Source organism: Octopus sinensis, linkage group LG20 (genome assembly GCF_006345805.1).
Source record: "Octopus sinensis linkage group LG20, ASM634580v1, whole genome shotgun sequence".
NCBI lineage: Eukaryota > Metazoa > Mollusca > Cephalopoda > Octopoda > Octopodidae > Octopus > Octopus sinensis.
The window spans coordinates 28299737-28320513 of record NC_043016.1 but is presented as its reverse complement, the minus strand read 5'-3'; the positions used below and the strand labels follow the sequence as shown (position 1 = coordinate 28320513).

General features: G+C 37.5%; 1 protein-coding gene and 1 long non-coding RNA gene across 3 annotated transcripts in view; one reads left to right on the top strand and one right to left on the bottom strand.

The window, feature by feature from the left end:
* Window positions 1–525: 525 nt before the first annotated feature.
* LOC118767235 lies at window positions 526–19467 on the bottom strand. Its single transcript, XR_005003135.1, has 3 exons — window positions 19456–19467; window positions 16851–16852; window positions 526–855 (listed from the first exon to the last, which is right to left on the bottom strand). It is a non-coding gene; the product is annotated as an uncharacterized LOC118767235 (long non-coding RNA).
* Window positions 6186–20777, top strand: part of LOC115222584 (nudix hydrolase 8) — a 42703-nt gene continuing 28111 nt past the window's right edge. Inside the window, exons 1-2 of one of the 2 annotated variants that reach the window (XM_029792866.2) lie at window positions 6186–6327; window positions 10222–10644. In XM_029792866.2, the coding sequence (XP_029648726.1) occupies window positions 10243–10644 (402 nt within the window). In that variant the 5' untranslated portion in view covers window positions 6186–6327; window positions 10222–10242. The remainder of the gene's footprint in view (window positions 6328–10221; window positions 10645–20777) is intronic. The other variant, XM_036511519.1, reaches the window with a different exon arrangement.

The following is a 20777-nucleotide window of genomic DNA, read 5'->3' as shown; positions in this document are numbered from 1 at the left end:
TTGGTTCCCTGAAAAAAGCTGTTCAGGGGTTCCCTAAACATATACTGTGTTCTTTGACAGAACTTCAGCAGTACAGATGTGACTGATTCACAAGATAGATGAGATATAGAGGGATATTGTATGGGATAAGGGGACATAGCCAATGTTGAGAGAACAACTAGATATAAAAAGAATTGTATGTAGTGTGCAAGAAAGAAGGCTGCACTGGTATGGTCACGTGATAGGCATGGAAGCATAAAGAAATTTCAATCACTTATGGTATTAGGTTGTCTGGAAAGTTCTAAATCTTTTAACGCTTCATTGAACACACCTAAAATGTAACACAGTTAAAACTTTGGTGTTGCTTGATGTGGTAGTGCATCTCTTCTTTGTTACTGACTAAAAATAGATTTATCTTTCATTCCAGTTACCCTTTATTGACATTTGAAATGGATAACCAAAAATTTCATTTTTGCATTGTAATGCTTTTGCTTTTTAAAAAAAAGTGTAAGTGCAGCAAAGTCTTTCAAAAACATCTGGGAAGTTTATGGTGATGATGCTGTATCTGAATCAACTGTTCGAAGGTGGTTTGTAAAATTTAAAGCTGGAAAGTTTAGCTTGAAAGATCTTCAAAATTGGATGAAGATGCTTTGATGGCAAAAAATCAAAGAAAACTCAAATATCACAACTAGAAAATTTGCAGAAGAGTTGGAAGTTTCTAAAAGTATGGCGCATGAACACCTAGTGAAGCCAGGATACATCTCTCACTATAATGTATGGGTCCCTCACAAACTCTCAGAAAAGAATTGCTTGGACCAGTATTCTGTTTGTGATATGCTTTTGAAATGGAATGAAAGCATGCCTTTTTTGAAACAACTTGTGACTGGAGGTGAAAAATGGGTTGTGTATGAAAATGTAGTACAAAAAAGATCGTGGAGTTTGCATAAGGATCTCCCAAAACAGCAACCAAAGATGTATATCTATACCAAAAAAGCTATGCTTTGTGTTTGGAAGGATCATAAAGGCATTATTTATTATGAGCTTCTCCCACAAAGCCAGACCATTAATTCTGATGTGTACTGTTGTCAGCTAGCTAATTTGAACCAAAAAAATGCCTGACCACGTTTATATTTGGCTACCCAAACAAAGTTACATGAACTTGGCTGGGATCTCTTGTCCCATTCACCATATTCTCCTGATATTGCACCATCCAACTACCCTGCATTTTTGTCTCTACAGAACTTGTTGCAAAGAAAAACATTTAATGATTTAGACAGTTAAAGTGCATCTAGATAACTTTTTTTTCTTCAAAACCAGTCAAATTTTATGCTAATGGAATATTTAAATTGCCTGATAGATGGGCAAATGTCATCAATAATAATGGAAATTATTTTATTGAATAAAATTTATTGAAGCGTCAATCATTTATATCTCATTTTGCATATTAAAAGACACTCAGAACTTTCTGGACAACATAATAGAGGAAGATTGTGGAAGAGGAAATTCAGGAAGATGTGTGATGAAGTAGGGAAGATTGAATTCAGGAGGTTGAACCTTACAGAGGAAATGACAAAGGACTCGGATGACTGGAGATATGTGAAGCTCAAGCAGATTGCTAATTTCAGTGAAACACAGACCCTAAAAGCAGAATATGTACATATATATACACACACTCTCTCTCTCTCACACACACACACATGCATGCATGCACACACGTGCACGCATGCACACACACACACACACACACACACATGTATGAATATGTATAAAGTTAAAATTTACAGAAAACAAAAGACGCAGACAAGTGAGGGAACCAGCCAGCAGATGTTTTAGTTTGACACTCAGGAAGGATGGAAGAGTTTTGATGTTACAAGCCAGTGCTCTTCGACAGAAAGGATTGAGTGGAAAAAATGAAGAGAGAACAAAAAAAAAACAGTAAGAAAAAAATGTTTATGGATTAACAGTTCAACATGATGAAATGTGTGTGTGTGTGTGTATTGTTGGATGGCTATTGACTATTCATGAGTTCTTCCATCCTTTGATGGTTTTATTTTTTGCTCCACAGGGTGTCCAACAATCACCCTCCTCACCAAGCTTGCTTGGTCAAGTTGCCAGTTTAGTCACCAATGACCTGATCATGCAACAGGTTGTACTGGATTACATGTTACCAGTAGTGCTCAAGAGCTCCTAAATACATTAATTTTCTGCCTTTGAAAACAACTGGAAAGTAGGCTGAGCTTTTTATCAAGCTGCACTCAACACTTGATATCAGCGATGCTATTAAATCATCTTGGAAGGCTGTGCATGATGCAATACTCTCTGCATCCATAGAGGTTCTCAAACTTCCTATTTGTAAACATCAAGATTGGTTCAGTGATAACAACACAGATGTCCAGTAGTTGATAGGTAAAATGCACAGCTCTCATAAAACATGGAACAGTGATAAGAGCTCAGAATCATGAGCTCTTATATGGCGCAGAATCATGGACACCCTACAGATAGCACATTAACCAACCAGACATCTTCCACAAAGGCTGTCTCATGACAATCTGTGATTATTTGCTAAAAGACAGTGTTTCTAATGCTGACCTGTTTAGCAAGTGTAAGATTGATGGAACCAAGAGCTTTCTTATGCAGTCACAGTTGTGCTGGGCTGGCCATGTCATCAGAATGAGTGATGGAAGAATACCCAAAGTCCTCATGTACAGCTAGCTTGATATTGGATGCAGGAATGTTGATCAACAACAGCTCAGATATAAGGACAAGCTGAAGAGTAACCTCTCAGCAGTCAATAGAGCTCATAACACCTTTGAGCAAACAAAATGGAGATTGTTGTGTCAAAATGGTATAAGAAACTTTGTTGCAACCAGCATTAGCAGGCTTAGGAGTGTAAGGCAAAGGAGAAAAGCAGCTGCAAGCACACTGCCTGCACTGACCCATAATCTTCATACTTTCAACATCTGTGGGCTTCTTTGCAAATTGTTAACAGGACTCAGATGTCACATTCAACGTAAGCATTATGACTGACAAACAAAGAATAGGTTGTTAGATCCTCATATGTCAAGACTAACAGAAGTGTCTATCATACACACACACACATACACATCAACACATATATTTATACATACATATATAAATGTGTGTGTATACACACACACACACACACACACGTATGTAGCATCATCATCATTTAATGTCCATTTTCCATGCTGGTATGAGTTGTATGATTTGACTGAAAACTGTTAAGCTGGGGAGCTGCACCATGTTTTAATCTGATTTGGTATGGTTCCTATTGCTGGATGCTTTTCCTAACATTAACCACTCCAAGAGTGTAGTGGTGCTTTTTACATGCCACTGGCATGGGTGCCAGTTACATAACACTTGGTTCGACAAGTCCTCAAAGAATGGTGTGTGTGTGTGTGTGTATAAGAAGGTATGTGTATATGTATACTTAATAATTGAATAATCCTAAATAAACTACATACAAGTAAACACACTGATGAAATTAAATGAATTAAAAGGAGTGGCTGTGTGGTAAGTAGCTTGCTTACCAACTACATGGTTCCGGGTTCAGTTCCACTGCATGGCACTTTGGGCAAATGTCTTCTACTATAGCCTCGGGCCGACCAAAGCCTTGTGAGTGGATTTGGTAGACGGAAACTGAAAAGAAGCCCGTCATATCATCATCATCATTTAGCGCCGCTTTCCATGCTTTCCATGGACGGTTCAACTGGGGTCTGTGAAGCCAGAAGGCTGCATCAGGCCCAGTCTGATCTGGCAGTGTTTCTACGGCTGGATGCCCTTCCTAACACCAACCACTCCGTGAGTGCAGTGGGTGCTTTTTACGTGCCACCCACACAGGTGCCAGACGGAGCTGGCAAACGGCCATGGACGGATGGTGCTTTTTACGTGCCACCGGCACGGGGGCCAGGCGAGGCTGGCAATGGCCACGAACGGATGGTGCTTTTACATGCCACCGGCACGGGGGCCAGGCGAGGCTGGCAACGGCCGCGTATATATGTATATATATATGTATGTGTGTGTGTGTGTGTGTGTGTTAGTCTGTCTGTGTTTGTCCCCCCAACATCGCTTGACAACCGATGCTAGTGTGTTTACATCCCCGTAACTTATCGGTTCAGCAAAAAGAGACCGATAGAATAAGTACAAGGCTTACAAAGAATAAGACCTGGGGTTGATTTGCTCAACTAAAAGGTGGTGCTCCAGCATGGCTGCAGTCAAATGACTGAAACAAGTAAAAGAGTAAAAGAGTAAAGAGTATGAACAAACCTTTAAGTGAAATAAACGAAGGAAGCCACTCATTAAAATCTAATAATGTGCATATGATGTATAGAGAATACTATCCCCATTAAATAGATGCAATTAATGAGATAAAAATGCATATCAACCCCTAGCACCAAAAATAAAAAAATAATAAATTATACCATGAATTGAAATTCTTATAATTTCATCATGTAAATCGAAATAAAATAGGTAGATTTGGATACTGAAAATATATATTAGCAAATGTAAAATTGATGGAACCATGAGCTTTCTTATGCAGTTGCATTGAGCATTGGGTCACATGGAGGCAATAACCGAGTCCATTTGACATTATGCTATGCTTGAGAAGACCCACCGAATCAAGTAAAACCAGTCGTGGCAGATATTGGTGTCGCACAAATGGCACATAAAAGTACCCGTTACATTCTCAAAGTCGTTGGTTTTTAAGAAGGGCATCCAGCCATAGAAACCATGCCAAAACAATCATTAAATGATGATGATGATGATGATGATAATGATAATGAAGAAGAAGAAGAAGAAGAAGAAGAAGAAGAAGAAGAAGAAGAGAAGAAGAAGAAGAAGAGAGTATGGGTATTTTACTCTTATAAAATGGGAAAAAGTTGCCTGAAGGTAGCTGTCTGAAGAATTTCTAATAGGAGATACCTTCTACATGTACAATTTTGCAACTCCTATTAGGAAACAAAACGTGTGTAATGGTGAACAAACAATACCAAAAGTTTTTCTTGCTTTGATACCAGCATGGTTGTGTTGTAAGAAGTTTGCTTCTCATCCACATGGTTCCAGATTCAGTCCCGCTGAGTGGTACCTTGGGCAAGTGTCTTCTATCATAGCCCCAGGCTGACCAAAGCCTTGTGAGTGGATTTGGTAGACAGAAACTGAAAGAAGCTCGTTCTGTGTGTGTGTGTGTGTGTGTTTGCATCTGTGTTTGTCCTGCACCACCACCTTGACAATTGGTGTTGGTTTGTTTGCGTTCCCATAATGTAGCAGTTTGGTAACAAGGGCCGATAGAATGAGTAGCAGACTAAAAAAAAAGAAAAATACTGGGGTCAGTTCAGTTGCCTAAATGTTCAAGGCAGTGCCCCAGCATGGCCACAGTCTAATGATCAAAAAGATACAAAGCACTCTACACTTTTAGTGTGGTTGACATTAGGAAGGGCATCCAGCTGTAGAAACTATACCAAATCAGATTGGAACCTGGAGTAGCTTATCAGTTTTCAGTCAAACCATCCCATCCATGCCAGAAAAACGGACGTTAAATGATGATAATATATGTGTGTGTGTGTGTGTGTGTGTGTGTTTGTGTATATAATGATGATGATGATATATATATATATAATTTTATTATTTTTTTTTTACTTGTTTCAGTCATTTGGCTGCGGTCATGCTGGAGCACCACCTTAATATTCTTTGATTCCGTTTCTTTACTTGGGATATGAAAATAAAGTTTACAAAATATTATTGAATGTCTAAGTGGTGATTATTGAAAGCGAAAAGAAATCCCAAAATTAATAGTTTTTTATTTATTTATTTTTTTTTTTATTTATGAGGAAGGCGGCGAGCTGGCAGAAACGTTAGCACGCCGGGCGAAATGCGTAGCCGTATTTCGTCTGCCGTAACGTTCTGAGTTCAAATTCCGCTGTAGTCGACTTTGCCTTTCCTCCTTTCGGGGTCGATTAAATAAGTACCAGTTACGCACTGGGGTCGATATAGTCGATTTAATCCGTTTGTCTGTCCTTGTTTGTTCCCTCTGCGTTTAGCCCCTTGTGGGTAGTAAAGGAATAGGTATTTCATCTGCCGCTACGTTCTGAGTTCAAATTCCGCCGTGGTCGACTTTGCCTTTCATCCTTTCGGGATCGATGAAATAAGTATCAGTTGTGTACTGGGGATCGATATAATCGACTGGCCCCCTCCCTCAAACTTTCAGGCCTTGTGCCCAGATTAGAAAAGAAAATTTTTTCATGGGGGTTTGACTTTCAAGCGAGAACATAATTGTGTTTACACCGCCGACTGCTGAGACTATTGCTTGACATTGTTGACATTCAGAAGGTAAATGCTTTGTTATGATTATCTACTTTAAATCTGTTGTGTTTTTCAGATGATATTTAATATATATACACTTACAAGTAAATATTGACATGTTTCGCGAACTTTTTTTACATTATGGATTGAGAAAATTTTTTCGAAGAAATTATTCAAGTTTACATAATTTTATGTTATTGTGTGTTAAGCTATTTTGACTCGCTACTTCAGAGGACGATTTAAATCTCAGGACAAAATTAATTGTAAGATTTATTTGTACTCTTCTTCAAAATTACTTGCTCACTTTGCCTTAAACAATTTCATATTTTCAAATTCACATTGGTTATTAGTTATAAGAGTAATTAATAATATGCAAGCAAACATTTTCATTTACAACTTACTTAAAAATAGGGTATCCCGTAATTGACAAATTACAAAATAGAAAAAGTTTTCAAAACTGAAAATAAACGGTCTGATTGTTTTGCACATGTACTGTTTCACGTGCGCATGCATGCGTATACATTTGTGTGCACAGATACTCGAAAATATGCATCTTTCTAAAGGTATTCAAATTGTGACCATGACCACGGTTGGAATGCTTTAAAATCGTTTCAACTGTGACCATTCCATCTTTTAAAAATGTTCCAAGTGTGACCATGTCTATTTTTGTCACCCGAATCGCCCTTATCTCGCACCTTATATTTTTAAAAGATACATTGGATTATGTAATCTAGGACATGCTGCCCGAAAAATATCCATATATGCATGTATACATACATACATACATATACACACACACACACACACACACACATACACACCACACACACACCACACACACACACACACACACACACACATACATACATACATACATACATACATACATACCTACGTACGTACGTACGTACATACATACATACATACATACTCTATTATTTGTTTAATTGAATGTGACGCATCCATTTCCAAGTAAGTATATATATCTACAGCTATTCCTGGATACCACCTTATTTTATATGCTACCATTTCACTAACTAGCCATTCTTCATCCATTATTATTGTTCTCTCCACTCACATGCTTCATTGATTCACCACCCACCCACCTCCGACTCATTGAGCCAAATTATCTTTTGTCATACACTATACTTGCGTCTCTTTCTCTCTGCTGCTCCTTGTAGCCTATCTGACCACATAATCTTCCTTTCTTGTCCTCCCTCCCATCATCACTAGCTTGTTCCTCTCCCCTCCCCTTCTCTCTTCTGCAGCCCTCTAACTTCCCAACTCATTAACTCATTGGTCATCTGCCCTTCAACCCAACCCAGCATTTGTAGTTGCACTCTGCCTCTGTATCCTTTCATCTGCTTCCCATACAAGCTTGCAACCTCACGCATTTCTTATCTCATGCCTTCAGAGGCCACCTGGACACCTCATCACAGATCCTACTGAATATTCTCTTCCTCTTTTCCAAATGTGAGTAGCCATGCAGCTCCTTGACAAGGATGTGCTCTGTCTTCTTCCACTTCTCATACTTAAATGCCTTGTCCCCTATCATAAAACCACTACACCCTTTCCTTTCCCTTAAAGTTTCTAGTCTTGCAAGCTGCATGGCAACCTGACTAGTGTTGGGAGTAAGGGAAAATACTCAGTACATACTGTAAAGAAGTTACCCTTAAGAAGGCCATCTAATCATAGAAAGCATGCTATACCAGATACTGGAACACAATGCAGATTTTGGACACATTGGATCCTGTCAAACCATTCAACCCATGCCAGCATGAAACGAAGTTGTGATAGTGATGATGATCTCAGTGTCCTTAAATAATTATGAAACCCCCATCTCTTATTTATGTATTTATAGAAGCTGTGACAGAATGGAAACATTTTAATTTAGTGAGACATCCAAACTGAAGTGGTAATGTTACTGTCTCAGTTTCATTAGTAACAGCTTGATGAAGGCTGGTGGGTGTATCAGCTGAAATGTTGTGTTAACAAAGAACAAGATGAGGACAAATATCAGTCAAATGTAAATAATGTAAATAATATACACTGTAAAGTAGTTGATATTAGGATGAGCACCCAGCCAAAGAGGCCATGCCAAAGCAGATGCAGGAGCTCAACACAGCTCTACAGATCCTGTTGATCTATCCTTTCCATTTTAACATGAAAGATGGATATTGAATGATGATAGCTCTCATGTCTATTTTTATTCAGGCTAAATCATGAGAGGACTTTGGGGGATAAGCTGAACTCTGACTTTAAGTTGACCAACAAAGTATTCTGGCAGAGAATCCGTTTACTTTGTAACAAAAAGCTCTTTTCCACATCATCATCATCATCACCATTTAACATCTGTTGTCCGTGCTGGAATGGGTTGGTCGGTTTGACTGGGCTGGCACACTGGAAGGCTGCACCAGACTCCAGTCTAATTTGGCATGGTTTTCTATGGCTGGATGCCCTTCCTAACACCAACCACTCCAAGAGTGTAATGGGTGGTTTTACGTGCCACCAGCAAGAGTGCCAAGAATTCAGCTGGGATTCTTCTCTCTTCAGAGGAGAGCATCCTTGAGAAGTGTAGAGAATATTTTGCTGATCTCATAAATCCAGTCACAATAAAATCTTCTGGTGAGCACAAGGTGCATCTAGGAATGAAGAATAATTTTACAGAGGCTGAAGTTATAGTGGCAATTAGAGTGCACAAGTGCAGCAAGGCTACTGGAGAGATTGAAATTCAGTCAGAAATGTTAAAAGTTTTGAATAAAGTATTCTCTGGCTGATTTATGTATGCCAGGTGGCTTGGACCTCTGGAAAGACACCAAAGTAATGGCAGTCTCAATTTTTAACATTACTCAACAAAATGTGCAGCTTGTAGATTAGGGAGTCTGTGCAAGCCAAGCCACTACTTCTCCACCCAGGGGTAGGCCAAGAACGAGATGGTTGAATTTTATCATAGTCTCAGTTGGTCATGCTAGGGAACCCAGTAGAAAAGTCTAATGATGGTTGCTTCTGATAGGGCTCTATGGAGGAGGTGCGTGAAGACTCTACCTCCATGACCTTCCCATGAATAGTGGACAGAGAAGATGGATTGATAACTTTTAAATTGATTAAATTGTTGTGATAAAGAAAGTTCCACACATTATCTTTTAATCAATTTTAATATTTATATATATATATATATATATATATATATATAAACTGGGACTCCATTGGTTATGAAAACAAAGGTTCCAGTTGATCTGATGAATAGAACAGCCTGCTTTTGAAATTAACCTGCAAGTGGATGAGCACTCCACAGACACATGTACCCTTAATATAGTTCTCATAGAGATTCAGCAAGATGCAGAATGTGTCATGGCTGGCCCTTTGAAATACAGGTACTACTCATTTTTGCCAGCTGACTGGACTGGATTGGAGCAACATGAAATAAAGTGTCTTGCTCAAGGACACAATGCATCGCTGGGAATTGAACTCACAACCTTATGATCAGGAGCCGAATACCATAACCACTAAGCCACATGCAAACACATACACACACATACATTGCCAGCTGCTATACCTGTGTGGCTCCACCAGAAGATGTAAAGGAATTAACAGTTTTATAATAAAGCAGTTATAACAGTCATATCCACAAACTTTTCCTTTACTATATATTTAACCAGATTAGCCTCTTGTCACAAACCTATGCAACTAGTTCTATCATACAGCATTCATCATTTCTGATTTTTGCTAAAGATATCCAACAATTGGATTTTGAAACAGTAATTTTTCTCCAACTTATTCCTTTCTTTTATCCAATAACTCTTCTTGCAAACAACTTGACAAACTGCTACTATCAGACATTGTTTTTCTTTACGTATACTACTCATAAAAACATTTTTTTTTTCTTAATATTTATATAAAAAATATTTTGTGTACTTTCAGAAATATAACCAAAATTACTATATGGCATTCATTCACAACTCTTTCAATCACATACTAAATAGATTTGGACTCTTTCATTCTAAACTACATTTTAATATTGCATTTTGCTGTCAACAAACTTCTAACTTTAAAAGAAATTTAAGCTGTTCTTCTTCTGCTCCTGTTATAAATTCCTTATTATCAAAATATTACTATATCAAGTATAATTACCATAACTTTAAATTATCTCGTTATGGAACTAATATTATTTGTACCACAATGTTTATTACACCAATATCATCTAAGTCATATCAATTTCCTGAAATTAAAGAAGATGAGCTAGAAGAGAGTTTTGCACGAGGTACCGGACCAGGTGGACAAGCAGTTAATAAAACAGCAAACTGTTGTGTTATTAAACATATACCAACTGGTATAGTTGTCAAGGTAAATGATTTAATTGTTTGATTTTTAATCCATCCACTTTTACTAATCCTTTCCTTTGTTACATTTATCAACATTTTCCCAGACTAGGAAACCTAACTCTTCAGAACTTGAAAACTGGTTTACTAATTACTATTTGTTACCGATAAACTCACCAATTATTTCACTGTAGAATGAGGTTAATTAAATAATAGTCTACCTTAACCTGAGACTATTATATACATATACATAAGCACAAGTGCACCCCCCCCTACACACACACACACACACAAAAGTATCATCGTTATTGTCATTGTCATCTCAGATACAGATACACCATCTGATCTTCTATGCTGGCATGGATAGTACAAAACATCTTATAGTAGTATTCTGCAGTCAGATACTCTTCCAGATGTTTACTTGTTTCGCAGTGAGGTACTTAATTCTACAGGTCTTCACATATTCGTCTTCTGGACTGCAAGATATATTGTTTACACTTGACATTAACAAATTTCACTGTTGCCAAAACAATGGGCAAATATATACAGACACACAAGTACACATACATGCACACCCACACACAGTGGGCTTCTGTACAGTTTCCATAAATCAAATGCCTAGTTTCATTTGTAAGGCATTAGTTGGCCTGGGGCTATGGTTGAATGCACTTGCTACAGGTACTAGTCTATGGGATGGAACACAAAACTGCATGGTTGTGAAACATACATTTTAACTAGACAGCTATGCCTGCACCTCCTGTAAATGTGGTGTGGCTATGTGGTAAGAAGTGCACTTCCCAATCTCATAGCTACAGTAGAAGACACTTGGAGTCTTCTACTATAGCTCTAGACCAACCGAAGCCTTATAAGTGATTTTTAAAGACAGAATCTAAAAAATCTATTCTATATATATATATATATAAGCATACATAGAGGTTGCAAAGGTTAAATTGTCGCCATTTTATGTTTTTAACTTCGTGCATGCGCATTGTTTGTTTCTGATTTTGTCAACTACACAGTATAGTAAGGTCAGTTGGGCACTGTCTGTGAGAAAAACAGCACCGTGGTGCAATTTCACTCTGCCAGAAACTTGGAAATGTCATGCTGTACTGCTTGGCATTTAAGCCAGAATCTCCAATATGAACATTTCAGAATGTTTGGGTGTCAATCTAAGGACAGTGCAGAGGATTCAGAAAGGGTTGGATAGGTCTAATGGTGATTACAAAGGTATGGCAGCTAGGAAAACTCACTCTAATCATTCTGATGACAAAAGAACTCCTGAATTTGTCGGTGAGATCCAGGCCATGATTGACAACAATCCCTCCAAGTCACTGAGGTCCATTGAACATGCTTTGGTTTTTCTCAGATGAGAAAACTTTCTGCTAAGATCAGATGAACACACAATAAGTGTTGGCTTGCTGTATCCCCAAAACATGTACCGAGAGTGATAAATATCAAACATCCAGTCAACATCATGGTGTTTGGAGTGATCACTAGTGATGGTAACGTTATGCCTCCATTCATCTTCCCACATATGGCCTACATCAAGTGCCTGGAGTTGGTAGTGCTGCCCTGGTTCAAGAAAGTGGCAGCTGGAAGACCTTATGTCTGGCAACAGGACTCTGCACCATGCCACACAAGCAGAACTCAGTCATGGCTGTCAGACTACATCACACCTAACATCTGGCCACCTAACTCCTCAAACTGATTTATGTATATGTATGCATGCATATACATAAATATATATATCTGTATATAGCTATCTGTGTATGTATGTATGTATGTATGTATTATGTATGTATGTATGCATGCATGTATGCATATATATACATAAATATATATATATCTGTATATTGCTATCTGTGTATGTATGCATGCATGCATATATGTATATATAAATGTATATATATCTGTATATAGCTATCTGTGTATTTTCGTGTTTGTCCACCCCACTCCTTAACAACTAATTTGGAAGTTTGGCAAAAGAAATCAATAGAATAAGTATCAAGCTTAAAGAATAAGTACTGAGATCAATTTGTCCAACTAAACCCTTCAAGGAAGTGCTCCATCTTGGCCACAGTCCAATAACTGAAATAAGGGAAAAAGTGAAAGATAGAAGATATACATATATAGGCATGTTATCTATTTATATTTATGATGTTTGTATGTGTGTGTGAGTTTAGAGGGATATATTATCCGGGTGGATATTGTGGCAGCTCTCAGTTAAGTTAATCGCATTGATTAGTGTTTAACATCTATAACTACTGTAAATCCTTAAGTATAATCCACATTTTTTCCCCAAAATTTAAAGGTCAAAATCCCTAGTGCGTACTATATACGAGGTTAAAAATGAAAATTATTTTCTAAGCAATGTCCAAGTCTCTATTTGCTGTCCGGCAATGTTTATTCAGACGCATTTTGTGATATAGGGCATGAAAATACCTTAAGCTAAGCCTGAAAGCAATGAAGTCATAAAAGAATCATCCATAACTTGCAGTAAGCAACATTTATTTAACATTATTACTGCTATTTCTTTATTTTCTGCAAACAAAATACACAAAAAAGCTACACGTTTGCATTATGTTATATATACAATAATAATAAAGGACATTACCGAATACATTTTTACAAACGAAGGACGTTATATAGACCTCCTTGACTCAAGTTAGAGAAGGGGTGTGTATTATACACAAGGTTTAGGTTTTTCAGAGGTACAGCCCCCTAAAAATCCCCTGCGTAGGAGTTGCTCGGTTCAAGTGATTGTGAATGAGCAGAGACATCATAGGGCCAAGAGGACTCTTTAGTCTTATCATGTCAAGAATATAGCAACCTATTAAATAAAAGTTAAATACACCAAGTACATTCTGAAAGTAGCTGGTATTAGGAAGGGTATCCATACATAAAAACCATACTGAAAGAAAGCATTTCAGCAAGACGTGGTCTTCCAACCATACTGAAGAGAACTAACTCCAAATAAGAACTGGCTCAGTACAGCCCATATAGAAGTGGACGTCAGGTGCAGGCATGGCTGAGTGGTAAGAAGTTTGCTTCCCAACCACATAATTTTAGGTTCAGTCCCAATGCATTTCTCTAACTTCTGGCTGTTTGATAACCATTGGTACCACTGGGTTTGTCCATCCTTTGACAAATTTTGTTTTTTTTTGTCCTACAGGATGTCCAACAATACACCTTACTCTTTACCAAGCAGGCTTGGTACAGTTCAGTTTAGTTACCAATGGCCCAATCATGTGACTTGTTCTTGGTTACATGTTACCAGTAACACTTAGAGCAACTCAGCATAACATACATGCATGCATGCATCTATCCATAGATACTCACATACATACACACACACACACAAAAACCACACACACACACACTTACATATGCATGCGCGCACACAGAGGCATGGCTATGTGATTAAAAAGTTTGCTTCTGAACCACGTAATTTCAGACTCAGTCCCCTTGCATGAAACCTTAGGCAAGTATCTTCTATTATGACTGTGGTTTGGCCAAAGCTTTGTGAACAGGTTTGATAGTTTGAGTCATATGTGCATGTGTGTTTGTTTGTGTTTTCTTGTCTTGACATTGGTTACTAACTGTAAACAAATATCACCATAATACAAGTAGTGTCGTTCAATTGCAAACTTCCATGGAAGCATACCCAGCCACTGTGCTGTTCATATTCAAAGGACTAGGGAAAATATTACCCTGTTACCTTGTTGATAATAGGTAAGGGTTGGCAACATGAAGAGAATCCAACCATAGGAAATTTGCTTCAAAATGCTTCATTTGATCCATGTAAGCATGGATGTTGAAACGATGATGATGATGATATAATATATGTAAATCTATGTCATAGACATACAAACATATCAACTTTACCTATTTCTGGTGAACAGCTTTATCAATTTTTAACCTTTATTGGGGTTGCATCTGAGGTGCCTACATCACTTGATCAATTCCAGAGAAATAAGTAGCTATTCTCTTCATATGAATGCATATATATATATATATATATATATATATTCGCCAGCCTCATCTGGCACCTGTGTCGGTGGCACATAAAAACACCATCCGAGCATGGCCGTCTGCCAGCCTCGTCTGGCACCTGTGTCGGTGGCACATAAAAAAACACCATCCGAGCGTGGCCGTTCGCCAGCCTCGTCTGGCACCTGTGTCGGTGGCACATAAAATCACCCACTACACTCTCGGAGTGGTTGGCGTTAGGAAGGGCATCCAGCTGTAGAAACACTGCCAAATCTGACTGGCCTGGTGCAGCCTTCGGGCTCCCCAGACCCCAGTTGAACCGTCCAACCCATGCTAGCATGGAAAACGGACGCTAAATGAATGATGATGATATATATATGTATATATGTATGTATAATGTTTCTTGATGTTAAAGAAAACTATTCCTGTTTGTTGACAGAAATACATTTTCTGTTTTCAGTGTCATGTGAGTAGATCATTGGAAGTTAACAGAAAACAAGCTCGTGAAATAATGAAACAAAAGCTGGATGTTTTCTTACATGGAAAGGACAGCTTCTCAGAACGTAATAAAGCAGAATCTGCTGTTAAATTAGCTAAAAAGAAAAGCAAAACCAATAAACGTTTAGAAATGAAAAAAGCATTCAATTTGGAGAAAGAAAAATAACCATTGCCATGAACTCAGGTTTTAAATCTTAACTGCAAGAATAAATCTATGTCTTTTGTAAAGATGAAAATCTAATAATTGTAATATAATCTTGAAGTTATTGTAAAACTGTTCTTTAATACAATTTCTATTGAATTTAGTCTACTAATAAAAAGAAACTAAAAATTAAGTTGCAGTTCTTTGCTTTTTTTTTTTTTGTTAATGTAGAAAAGAATGTCTCAACTCTGATGTTTGATGTGTAATAAAAGAAATTTTATAAATCTTAATGCAAACAGCTCAACTAATATATTAAAAGATCCTTTGCCTGACTTTTGTATCACATATGATACACAGGACATATTTCTCTGTGCATCATATACGATACACTCTCTTGATTTTTATTTCATCCACCAGAGTAACATGGGACTCATGAAAGGGAAGATTTCTATTACTCAGAATGTATGAAACAAGAGCTAACTAGAAGTCTGCAGAAAAGCATGCATGTTTAGGACAAAACTTATGAAAATGTTTTTGGCAGGCAAAGGGTTAAAATATTTATTCACTCTATTTTTGAGTCAATCTATTAAATATATTCCTTTGTTTTAATCTTCAATAGTTGTTTTCAGCATCTCCCTGGTCACTCCCATCCAATCTTCTATTATGTGAGTAACCATGTAGGTGACACCATATTGTTGTTTGCAATTCAGTTTGCAGTTCTGGTTTCTTTGCCTTTAACAGTACTAAGTGTTACTGGAAGCAACAATAACACATGAATAATTCTGACTCTTTCACAATAATTTATATTTTCCTTTATAGCAAAGATTTAAAAAGTAAAAATTTAAAACTATGAACATCATCATCTTTAGAAATTAAATATTTTCTTCAATCCATCCAGCCATCTTCTTTGCCTGCTATTCTTGGGAGGGTCATTAGGAAGGCCATCCAGCCATAGAAACCATGCCAAATCAGATTGGAACCTGGTGCAGCTCCCTGGCTTACCAGTTTTCAGAGTGTAGTGGGTGCTTTTTACATGCCGCCAGTACAGGTGACATTGATGTGGCACCAGCATCAGCCATGACTACTATTTCACTTGGCTTGACAGGTCTACACAAGCATGATTTTTTAAATTATTATTTACTGAAAATCCTTCTCTTTGAGATGCAGATTTCAAAAATCAAATCCGTTTTTCTCAAGGATACACCATTTCAAAGCCTTTCAGGGCTATACACACATGCACTCTCATTTATATAGAATATATCATCATCATCATTATCATCATCGTTTAACGTCCGTTTTCCATGCTAGCATGGGTTGGACGGATCGACCGGGGTCTGGGAAGCCAGGAGGCTGCACCAGGCTTCAGTCTGATCTGGCAGTGTTCCTACAGCTTGATGCCCTTCCTAACACCAACCACTCTGTGAGTGTAGTGGGTGCTTTTTACGTGCCACTGGCATAGGGGCCAGAGGAGGCTGGCAGTGGCCACAATCGGTTGGTGCTTTTTACGTGCCACCGGCACAGAAGCCAGTCAAGGCAGCGCTCTGTCTGGTATCGACCACGTTCGGATGGTGCTTTTTATGTGTCACCGGCACAGGTATCACAACTATTTTGATGTTGGTGTTGACGTACTTGACTCAATAGGTCTCCTCATATATATATATATGTAAAGAGAGAGAGAAGTGTATGTATATCATCATTGTTGTTTTAATGTCCACTTTTCCAAGCTTGCATGGGTCAGTTGGAGTTTATTGAGGTTGATTCTCAACAGCCAGTTGTCCTTCCTGCTTCCAACTCTCACCTGTTTCCAAGTGAGGTAATATTCCCTCATGGCTGAATTTGTTTTCGCAGAAAACATACACATACAAACAGACAGACATACATATGTACGTATGATCGGACTATTTCAGTTTCTGCCTACCAAGTCCACCCACAAAGCTTTGGTAGCTCAAGGATAGAGTTTCCCAAAGTGCCACACAATGGAATTGAAACCCAAACCATGTAGTTAGGATGGAAGCATCTTAACCCTGCAGCCACATATCTCCATAATTGTTTGTTTGTTTGTGTGTGTGGGTAGAATGTAGATGTGTATATCATCGCCTTCATTATTTCCATGGTCCATTTTGGCATGGGTTGGATGGTTTGACATGATCCTTCAAGCCAGAGGACTGCATTGATCTCTAGTGTCTGGTTTGGCAATGTTTCTACAGTTATAGGCCCTTCCTAACACCAAAAACTTTACAGGTGTACTTTGTATTTTTCTGTTGCACCAGCAATAGTGAGATCACCAAATAATTCACATGACAAGATCCCTTGATACCATCACATATCTTACTCACCCCATATGTAGTCCTCTACATTCATTGTCCATGTTTCACTACTATACACCAGAGAGAGAGAGAGAGAGAGAGAGAGAGAGAGAGCAGAAAATAGAATAAAAGGTTTTTTTTAAAAATTGACTCTGCATTTTTGAAAACATTATGTTAAGGTATTATTTTTAGCGTGGTTTTATTCTTACCTGAAGAGCTAGCTTAATATTTGCATTAATTTTAAGATTGTATATTATATATTTATATATTTATTAGTGCAGCCAGGTAAGTAATTTATTACTTATAAAGTATAAGAAAATGAATTATCTATACATGTTTATTAAGCTGTGAAACAGTTGTTAGGTATGGCTGTGTAGTAAGTAGCTTGCTTACCAGCCACATGGTTCTGGGTTCATTCCCACTGCATGGCCCCTTGGGCAAATGTCTTCTACTATAGCCTCAGGCTGACCAAAACCTTGTGAGTGGATTTGGTAGATGGAAACTGAAAGAAGCCTGTCGTATATATGTATATATATAAATATGTATGTATGTGTATATGTTTGTCCCTCCAACATTGCTTGACAACCGATGGTGGTGTGTTTACGTCCCCGTAGCTTAGCGGTTCGGCAAAAGAAACTCATAGAATAAGTACTAGGCTTACAAAGAATAAGTACTAGGATCAATTTGCTCAACTAAAGGTGGTGCTCCAGTATGACCGCAGTCAAATGATTAAAACAAGTAAAAGAGAAAGAATGGTAAAATAAATTTTATCATAGTATATTTCTCTTGTTATTTATGATTATGTATGTATGTATGTATGTATGTATGTATGTATGTATGTATGTATGTATGTATGTATGTATGTATGTATGCATGCATGCATGCATGCATGTATGTATGTGAGCAGGAGTAGGTGTGGTTGTGTGGTAAGAAGTTTGCTTCCCAACCACTGCATGTTACTTTGGGCAAGTGTCTTCTGCTATAACCTTGGGCTGACAAAAGCCTTGTGAATGGATTTGATAGACAGAAACTGAAAGAAACCCATTGTATATTATATATATATATGTGTATGTGTGTGTGTAATTGTCTCCCCCTCATCACTGCTAGACAACCAGTGTTAGTGTGTTTACATCCCTGTAATGTACTGGTTTGCCAAAAGAGACTGATAGAATAAGTACTAGGCTTAAAAAATAAGTTCTCGGGTCGATTTGTTCAACTAAAATCCTTCAAGGTGGTGCTCCAGCATGGCCACAGTCAAATGCTTGAAACAAATAAAAGAATATATATTTATATATATAGTGTGTGTGTGTGTACTCTTGATTTGTACAGTACTTACATATAGAATACCCTTATAAGGGTTGTACCAAAGGTAATTCATTACTTTTTTACTAACTGACATAGGCTATTCAAATTGTATGTGTTAGGTTTTTAGTTTTCTTTACCTTTGATACATAACCAATTCAAGAGGGTTGGGGTTTTATTTTTGTTGTTAGCTATAATCAAAATTCAGCATTCAATAGAGATTATGGAAATTTTATCTGTTTAAGTTATCTAGAAAGATACATGTGGTTTTACATTTTTATAGTGAATGTGGATTGTTTTTAGATTCTTGTTCAGTCTCTACCTTCTTATGGGTTCCCTAAGATTTTTAAATATCTCAATGTACTGCTTGCTGTTCATCATATAGCTATGTCCCAAAAACTCAAGAAGAATGATGGCCTTGCTAGCCAACCCTGCAAAACAGTCACTATGACCTTCTATGCTGGTTGCTGGCTTTTGAACATATTATACTTTGAAGAGAGGTGTGGCATGATTGCTGTCACACCTTTATTCAAGGCCTAAGAAGTTATGATCTTGCATTTCTAGGTCATAAATGTACATTCTTGTTTCATTCTGTCACCAGATCAGAAGAATGTGTCTTCATTGGCTTTCAAATTCTTCCAGCTGATCAGAATATGCTTCCAGTCCTCTCCTTCAAATTGGGTATCAGTTATCAGAGAATCCACTTTGCACACACTTTCCAGTACCTAAAGTATCACAGTTTGATTGTGCAGTAAATTCATGGATTGTGACTTGTCTAGCTGAGCAATTCACTTCATCTACTCACTGGAGATTCAGGTCAGTCAGTAGTTGTTGAATGATCTCTCAATGCACTACTTGTCTTCAATGCTGTTTCTCCTTCTTTAAACTTATTTGTCCATCTGTGTGCATTGTTTCTGTCAATTGTGTCATAGGTAGTGATTTCCCCTATATTTGACATTTCTTGCCCCAGAGTGTCATGAGCACCATGTCATGACAATGATGCACAAGATTATCAACATAAGAATTTTCAGCTTGGTTCTAAATTTTTATCTCTTTTACATAATATTTCACTGATTATTTTGATAAACGTATCATGATCACACATCTTCTTTCCTCCCTCTCACATATACAACGTTTTGTCTCTTATACTATCAACATTATCATTTTCATTCTGTTATCTAACACGTCTTTTCTGATATTGGGTTTTAGTTTTCTTTATCTTTGATACATAACCAATTCAAGAGGGTTGGGGTTTTCTTTTGTTATTAGCTATAATCACAATTCAGCATTCATTAGAGATTATGGAAATTAAGTTATCTAGAATTTGGTGAGTCATGTTTCTTTTATCTTTTTCTTTACATCTCAGCATAATTTTTTTACATTAAAAAAACCCCACAGAAATTGAAAATATGTTGCACTCTTGTAGAGAGGAAAATAGGTTAAGTCAGTGAAATTTATAATAATTCACTGGAAATTTCAACTTGTCTTTTTCTTTATCAATAGCTCAGTACTACAGACATGTGAGAAGAGTGTTGCGGGAAAGAATCATGAGATAGATTCTTCAAACCAAGCCAACACTGGCAGGAGACATAGTGGCTGACCAAGAATGAGATGGTTGAATAATATCGATAGTGTCAGTTGGTCATGTTTTATAATTGAGCCAAGAGGTTTAATGTCAGTTGCTTCTGGTAGGACCTTGTGGAGGTGGTGCCTGAAGACTCTACCCTCACGACTCCACTAGAAATAGTGGGTTGAGAAGATGGATGGACTGGAAATTCATTAATTTAGAAATCTTACAAGTTATTAGCTTTCTGAACAGTTAAATTCACTAAGAAAGAGTGCAATGGAAAGGTGAATTATAATGCTTTCTAATTTTGGTTCTAGGCCAGAAATTTTGAGGGGAGGAGGCAAGTTAATTAC